Below are 8,650 nucleotides of genomic sequence, written 5' to 3'. Positions count from 1 at the left end.
TCCGAGTTGAACGACAGATATTACCAGCTTAATCGGGTTTGGTACGGTGGCGAGATATTTTGCCCGGAGGCAGATACGAGTAACGTGGGCCTCGCCCCAGCCCCGTTTAATTTTTTTTAATTAGAAATTCAATACTTTAAATGAAAAGTCTTTACGAAATTTCATTAATTGAATAGAAGATAACAACAAAGATTATCTAAAAAATATGATAAACAATAAAAACTTTAGTTTATCAAATATATTCGAATGATTTAACTTTTAAAAATAAATTAATTAAAAATTTTAATAACTATATTATTGTCTTACTTAAATGAATGAGAGTAATAAAATGAATTATAAAAAATTATATAAAAGATTTAAACAAATGCGTAAACGGGTAACGAGGCGAGGGTGAAGAGTAGGACTGGGCAAATCTCCCGAACCGAACCCGAACTGAACCGAACCCGATGGTTATTGTCAAATTAAATACTCGAACGGGTATCTGAATTGAGAACCGACAGGACCGAATAAGAATCGAATATTTCTATTTTTTTTTATATTGAGTAAATCAAATTATTTTAATTTTAATTTTTTCTTAACAAATTAACAATTTCTAAATCCAAATTTTTGGCCAAATAATTTGTTTCATTTCTAATTTTTTAATTTTTACCTTATTACCCATTTTATTGTTTCATTTCTTAGCCCAACAAGATTCAATCAACTAAATAACTCTAAACACCTACACTAAAGTGCATAACGTTGTCTTGACTCTCGCACTCACTCTCGCAGCCTCGCTGACATTTCAAAACCTATACAATCGTCGGCTGATGTTGTGACCTCCGATCGAAGCTACGACCTCCGCCGACCGAAACTTTGACCGTAGCAATCATTTGAACAAGGTAGTCTACTAGCCTATGACATTCCAAAGCCATTGAATGTATCATTAGTTGTATTTATATAATGTTGTTATAAATGTTAAAAAATTTAATTATAATACAAAATCGAACAGAACCGAACCCAAACAGTTCCATAATTATATTTGGACCCGACGATTCCATTTACTAGATACCCGAAAATTTTGGTTCGATTCGATTCGATTCTAAAGAGAACCGAACCGAACCGATCCACGCCCACCCCTAGCGAAGAGCCTGCCCCGTCCCAAACCTGTCACGTTGCCAATCCTACTTGATAATATATTGATATAAGATTGTTTAATTTTTATAGAATAATAAAATTTAATGAATTAAAATTTTATAAAATAATTTTTTAAAATTCCAAATCAGACATGTTTCCTAATTTTCTGTCTTGAGAAATGATTTTTTGAAAATGATAGACCAAATGCATTTTTAGTAATTTAAAAATAGACCCTCAAAACAAAAAACAAAAAACAAAAAAAATAAAATTGAAATAAAACTTAAAATTGAAAAGTGAAATACAAACCAAACGCCCCTTAATTTTCCCAGAGTTGGGGATTAGGGATATCCTCAAAATATTGCTCATAGAAAGGAATATTAGCAGGGAGACAAAAATATCCTCTGTTCTTCCAAACGTTCTCACGTGATTGGTTAGTTCTTTTAGACCAGAGAAATTCAAAAGTTTGTCAGCTGATCAATCCCTTTCATTCGTTAAAGAAAACCCACGTGGACAAAAAATCCCGACACAGAGAAAATCCACGGGACCAAATTATAAATTGAAAATTGACATTATTAGGTGTCCTTATGTCAAAAAAGGTTGAACGCCAATCTTAAGGGTCTCTCACCACCTCGTTTATAAAGTATCGTGAGAGAGGTTAATAACGGAATGTGTTGCCAGGGAACAAAAGTTGTATGTACACTGGTGCCCACAAAGAGTTCTAATCCATGTTTCAAGAATCGAACCCTCACACTGCGACTGTCAGCAAAATTGAGTATACCCCACTCTTATCATTTGTACTATTGGAATATGCCCCGGGGGGCTATTAGATGTCCTTATGTCTCCCAATCACTTAATGAATCATAACCATTTGATGTTTTGGTTTTTGAATAATTACTATTTGTTTGGCACAATTTATTAAAAAAATATTTTTACATTCTTTTAATAAATTAATTTTGTATTTGAACCCACAATTTTCTTCATACTTTTTTACTATACATTCTCCTTGGAAAAAAAAATCACTTCAAATAATCTGTTAGAAACAAAAACTTTATAACACCTTCATTCATTTTTAAGAGGTTGAATATCATTAAGACTTTTCCATAAACTAGAAATAGGTTATGGCTAAGAAATTAGAGCTGACGCTAATCGACATTGTGAAGTGCTTGAAATCATTTGGTTGCATGCGTCTACATAATGCATGTGAGTTCGTTAACTTCTTAAAGTTTATCAAATTAAAAAATAAGATCGAAAACCTAAATCGTCAAGGAAAATATGAGAGAAGAGATGTTGTACTAGCATAACTAAAATTTCATTTTCAATATTGTTCATAGTCAGTCTCAATCTTAAACAAAGAAATAAGACTTTGGTAAGTCAACAACTGCCACATTAATGATGTACCAATGAAAGAATTCGTGTATAACTTATTGAAAATAATAGTTAATTATTTGTTATTATTATTTAAACAATTTTACATTGGAAAATGGCAAATAATCTTTTTGGGGATTATTGGAAAAAGAGCAGTGCTATCCTTAGAGAACCAACAGAACTAGGGTGCTGCCAGACAACAAACGTGCATGGGGCCCGCATAATTTTTTTTTTAATACAGGTAGGGCCCCTGCATAGTGAGGGACTCTGTAAGTGATATATGAGCAAAACCCTGTATATTGGGCATTTCTCTTGAAAAAAATCTCTGACAATGGGCCACAAATTTGTCTCGTTTTCCTCCAATCTAACCACACACCCGTGTTTGAGGTCCATCCTCTAAAATTAATATTTTTTCAAATTTATTTTTAATTACTCAGTTTGTTAATAAATAATTTTGTACATAAATATAAAAAAATTACTTTTTAATCTCACATTTAAAAAAAATCAATTTTCATAAAAATAAATTTAGAGGGTGTTTGGCACCTACTTTTACGGAAAAATGAATTTTAGAATAGTAGATTGATAGAGAATATGTGAATGAAAAATAAGGAATTTTTTTGATTTACATGTAATATTATTTTGATAAAAAATATGTAGTTAAAAAGAAAAGAGATAAAAATATAATTTGATAAAAAACGAGAATCGAATGGGGGCTCAATTTTTAAAAGACAACAAAATCATGAAGAGTTTTGCTACAAGTATAGAAAAAATTTGACAAAATTCTTATAGAAAAATGCTTGACAATTTTTTATTAATTTTTGACACAACAAACACAGAAATACACCATACAGATATTGTCAACGAATTACTTGTATCATTTTTGCCAATAATTCTTTATACATATAAAATTATTCAACCATGAAAATTATCGGAGACAGACCTGGAAAAAATTTTCATTTGGGAGGAAGAATGAATTTTTGATTGATGAAAAATGTGTTGTTGAAAAATAAGAAAAAATTTTGAATTTGCATGTAATATTATTTTATTGAAAAATGTGTAACCTGTTTGGCCCCTATTGTTTTCAAATTTTAATTGTTGGAATAGTTTTTTTTTTTTTTTTGGAAAAATGTGTGGTTGAAAAAGAATGCAATATTTTTTATTTGTTTGTAATATTATTTTATGGAAGATTGTGTAATTAAAAATAAGAGAGAAAAAGAATAAGAACGAGAATGAGGGCCAAATGGGAGTATAATGTTAAAACACTGTTAAAAAATTCATTTTTTCCCCATAAAACGGGACTCAAACAAGGGCTTAATCACTAAAGTAACGCAGCATTACATAACTGATCAATCAACTTGTAACGATTCCGTTGTCCAATTGGTATTAGGATCAACTTAAGTCTTACTTAAAGAAAATATCATGTGTTTGAATTTTGGAAATGCAGTAAAAATTCGTGAAGTATAAAATGGGCATAGGCTCAGAATGGACAGTATGTAAGTTAACAATTCTAGTATGGAGGTTGATCGTTACAAAAAATACGATATTTTTTTAACGATCTATGCCTCATGCCCAACTATTCTCTTATGTACTGTTCGCTTTGAGAGGATATCTACCCATCTTACAATTTACAAATTTCTATCAAGTCTTCAGAATTCGAACCTAAAACTTAAGACTTAGGCTCTTCTAGAGCAGATAGTACGTGAGTTAACAATATTGGCATAGAGGTTAGATTGTTACAAAAATGCACCCATGCCACATTGTTCGTCGTTCTCTTAATTGGTACAGGTTCAACTTAAGTCATTCTAAAAGAAAAAGTTAAGGGTTCAAATCTTAGGAATACGATAAAAATACGTGAGGAGTGAGATGGACAAATATCCCCCAAAATGAACAATATGTAAGAGAACATGTAAACACAAGGCCGAGATCGTTACACTGTTAATCTTATTAACACCATATCCAATGTATTAGTGGTTAAAATCTTCACATTGACTAATAATTATTCTGTTATCGATTTTTTCCAATTGGCGTAGTCAGACTAAAAGAAGCAAATTGAGGTTTATTTTTTATTATTTATTTATTTATTATTATTAATTTGAATGTGTTGTTCTTTTCCTAAGGATCAAGTTTTATTTTGAATTTTCATAAGTTCATAATATGGACAAATAAGCCTATGTTTGATTTGCACTTCGTTTGGCCCCCATTATATCGTATTATAATTTTTTGAATAGTGTTTAAAGAAGAAATTTTTTTGATTTACATGTAATATTATTTTATAAAAAATTATGTAGTTGAAAATAAGAGAGAGAAATTATAATATGAAATAATGGGACCAAACGAGGGCTTGGAGTGGATGTCACTAAAGGAGTTATATTGTGTTTTATAAGTGACTAATTAGGTCAAGAGATTACTTTAACGATCAATTTGAAATTTTACTTGAACATTAGTGACCATTTATGAAATTAACCCAACTCTAAAATTAAAAATACAGAGGCCACTCCCAACTCCCAAGTGGCATTATAACCGTTCAAGTGACGCACTTTAACACAAAGCAAATAGAATTCTCACAAGGCTCTCGGGAACTCACACAAATCTCTCTCAACACTACTGCGTGCGTGTACGTGCGTGTGTGTGTGAGAGAGAGAGAAGGGAGAGGGCTGGCCGGGTTAAGGGTGGCATTGAGTCGACTCGGCGGAGGGAATCGGCGGAGGAAAGTGAAGATTAAGGTGATGGAGTGGTGGCAGAAAATGGTTTTCCCTGTTAGAAGAGCTTGGTGTGCTTTTACTGCACGCGTCAAGACTCGCAAAAACGGTCAGTCATTTCTCTCTATATCTGCGTGTATGGTAACGGGTTGGGGATATTTATGTAGGGATGGCAATGGGGCGACTCCCGTCCGGCCCGAAATTTTCAGGAGGCTGAGTGGAGATTAAGCTTTATAAATACAAGTGTTATAATATGAAAAAGATAAATTCAGCTTGTATGTGGAATTTTGTGCCAAAGATTTAATTAAATAAACAAAAATATTTTTATTCAACGTAGGCATACTTTATACGCTAAATTGAACAGAGGCGGATGAATATTAAGGAGTAGATACATGACATGTGGGGAGATAATTAATATTGGGATGCAAAGGTAGAAAATTAAATATGATAAGTTTCTTTAAATTAAAAAAAAAAAAAAAAAAAGTTGAAGTTTTTAACTTTTTTCTTTAACTTGTGGCAAAACATATTCATGTTCTGTTTTTCATTATTTTTTGATCATGTAACTATTGAAATCTCTTTTGAAAAGTTTGGGCTTCTTTCTGACAAATATATTTAGTTAAATTATATCTTCATTACGCCCCTCACATTCTAGATTCATTTTTACATGAAATGCGTACAATTTTCATTAATCGGTGACGGTGATATGTTGCAGAACCACATCTAAAAGATTAATATATTGAGAAGGGAAAGAATATTATTGATATAAGTTGTCTTTAACGGTATGAGGATTAATTTGATAATTTCTGACATACTTTACTGTGAAGTTATGAAGGAATACATAGTTAAGCAATTTATTGGGGCCTTCTTGTTTTCAAAGAAAAAGTAACTTGATATAATCTACCACTCTACTTAGCTACCTTTATGTAGAAGATTCCTCATTCTTTTCATCAGTGCAGAATAAAGGGTCTTTTTCTTGTTTTGACTTCCATGACGACTTAACCGAAAGCTGCCCTCTCTACTCAAGAACACACGTCAGAATGCTCGACTGTTGGGAAAATGTGACCAGTAGCCGAATACTCTATGATTTTTAAGGCAGTTGGTGTTTTATTAGAGAAATTGATTGGATAGAGTTTTAGCTAAGTATCAGGATTTCACATCCCTTTGAACCGTGTCTCATCCCTTGCTAGAGTTTATAATAGGTTGGGACCAGAATAGTGTTGAACTGTCAAATAACTAGTCGACCAAGGCCAAAGATTGATGTGAGATCGAGTTCTAACACGATATAGAGGAGCCACTGGGTGGACCCCACGACTATGATTGGTTGCGAGCTTGACATTTTTGTTTGGTCGTGAGGTGGTTGGTAGCCTTTGATAGATGTATCGAGTGTTTAATCAACTTAAGTGGGTCCCCTTTATCATGTCGCCTAAAATATTAGACGGCGTGTAGGTAATTATAAATTGAGAGTTGATTTGGATGATTGTTTACTGGATGAGATTCCGTCATGCCTATTGGATTATATGCATTGCACTCTGTATATAAGAGCAAAAATTCTAATGATGGCAACATCCACAGCCTTGATTGTGTATCAGCATATGGCTTTCTACATTTGCATCGTAATCTGATTATTGGTATTCAGAACTTTTGGATAGGATATGCTCTTATTATGAACACAATTTCATATTTTGATTTTTCCTAATCTTTAGTAATGATGGGATTCGAATATTTTTAAATTCTTTTCATACTATTTAGTGAACATATCCACTAATGGGTGCTTATATCCACTAGATTACTTCCACTCAATGACATTAAAGTGTGTTAAGACCCAAGTTAGTAATAAATCAAACTGCTAACTACCAAAATAATGCCCCACTTTTGAGTTTTGTGCTACTTTAATGGACCATAATCAATACCTTGTTTGTTGGACTATTATTTGTTATTTTGTGTGTGGGGTAGGTGGGTGGAGGGTAAGCTCTGCAGTGTGACTTGGAATATTGGATTGATAGTGAAATAATTTGAATTTGAAATCCACATACTATGCATCTTTGACTTGTTTGGTAATATATAGTGTCAACTGTCAAGTTTTATTCAATATTGTGTACCAAACACGCTCTTCATTTTATGGTCAATATAGTTGGATTATTCGTTATACATGTGTTTGTGTGTGTTGGGGGTGGAGGGTTAAATTTAAGAACTCGTCTTCTTCGAATATTGGATTGGTACTGAAATACTTTGGAGTCATAACCTACTTAGTATGCATGTAGATTTCTGCTCTCTTTATGTACACCATGAAGAACGTGTATCTCACAATTTACTCTATGTACCTCTGTATATTATGTCAAAAAACTTGTAATAAAGCTATAACATAAAGTTCTACTGCTCATGTTGAAGGAATCTAATTCCTTGATGAGTCAGCCATGAAAAATAATGTCTAGAGATGACATATATCCATATCTTTTTTTTTTTTTTTTGGGGCGAAAGCAGCATCCAAAGATGATCGATTTAGACCTATTGTTGGATGGCCCCATTGTCTTAGCAGCAATTTCAACAGTGTCGTAGAATAATGAATGCTCTTAAGCATAGAATCTTACTTTATTTTGTTATATTCTTGTGAACATTGCTTTCTTTTAGATTCTTGATTGAGAAAAAAACTAGTGCTTTGTTCATGCATCTGTTGTTATCAGGTGACGGGCTTCTGAAACTTCGCGATGACATTCAAACTTGTGGGTACGAGGATGTGCAGATAATGTGGGATATGTTAAGATCAGAAACGGAAAATATGTCTCGCCATGACAAGCGCAAGAATCGATGGTTTTGGAGGAACTTGTCATGGTCCAACCGTCAAGCTCCATCTTTTGTAAATCACTCTCAATAAAGAATGTTTACTCGTGTGGTTTACTTACTACAACAATAATGCCCCGTCCAATATGAAGTCGCGCAGAAGCTTTACAAGACAAATCTGATGTTTTACGTGATATGGTTATCACGAGAAAAAACATTCGAATCTTGAAAGGACGTCGTCTTGAAAAAATAAAGTCGTTTGTAAATACACGATGTTTTGTAATGATCCTTGAAGTACTCTTACTGTTATAAATAAGAACTCCTTTGAGTCAATTTAACAATTGCAATTGTTGATTTCGACTTTTGATCCAATAATGTGTGGATTAGCCATTCAACCTGATATTGCGCACATAAAAAGTTTTGCGTTCAAATATTATTGCTATTTGAGAATTTAAAACATTTTTGAAGTAGGCTCGAATATGAGTAGGTATGTTAACGAGGCAGGATAAAGTGGTCCTTCCATTCCATCGGAGGTTGAATATTCCCATTTCATGTTCTCATCCCTAACCCGAGCCAGGGACAAGGCATTTTGTCGTCCTAAACTTGAGGCCTGATTTTAGGTTCTTGAACATGATAAACGACTTCATATGATATGAATTTTCGGCCAACAGTTTACCACAAATTATTGATGTACA

General features: G+C 32.9%; 1 protein-coding gene across 1 annotated transcript; it reads left to right on the top strand.

The window, feature by feature from the left end:
* The first annotated feature begins 4,219 nt into the window (after positions 1–4,219).
* Positions 4,220–8,315, top strand: LOC111400567. Its single transcript, XM_023027975.1, has 3 exons — positions 4,220–4,263; positions 4,967–5,286; positions 7,859–8,315. Exons 1-3 carry the CDS (start codon positions 4,220–4,222, stop codon positions 8,047–8,049), a joined length of 555 nt encoding a protein of 184 aa, XP_022883743.1. The 3' UTR covers positions 8,050–8,315.
* Positions 8,316–8,650: the final 335 nt, after the last annotated feature.

Source organism: Olea europaea, chromosome 10, assembly GCF_002742605.1.
Source record: "Olea europaea var. sylvestris chromosome 10, O_europaea_v1, whole genome shotgun sequence".
In the NCBI taxonomy this organism is placed as follows: Eukaryota; Viridiplantae; Streptophyta; class Magnoliopsida; order Lamiales; family Oleaceae; genus Olea; species Olea europaea.
Note: the sequence above shows the minus strand (reverse complement) of the source record. Positions and strands in the feature narration are given on the sequence as shown.

Excerpts from the sequence above, each read along its gene's own strand:
- LOC111400567 (XM_023027975.1), top strand. The coding sequence starts at position 4,220 with ATGCACCCATGCCACATTGTTCGTCGTTCTCTTAATTGGTACAG. Across the intron at positions 4,264-4,966 it reads CGTTCTCTTAATTGGTACAG|AGGCCACTCCCAACTCCCAA; the intron begins GTTCAACTTAAG and ends TTAAAAATACAG. Across the intron at positions 5,287-7,858 it reads CGTCAAGACTCGCAAAAACG|GTGACGGGCTTCTGAAACTT; the intron begins GTCAGTCATTTC and ends TGTTGTTATCAG.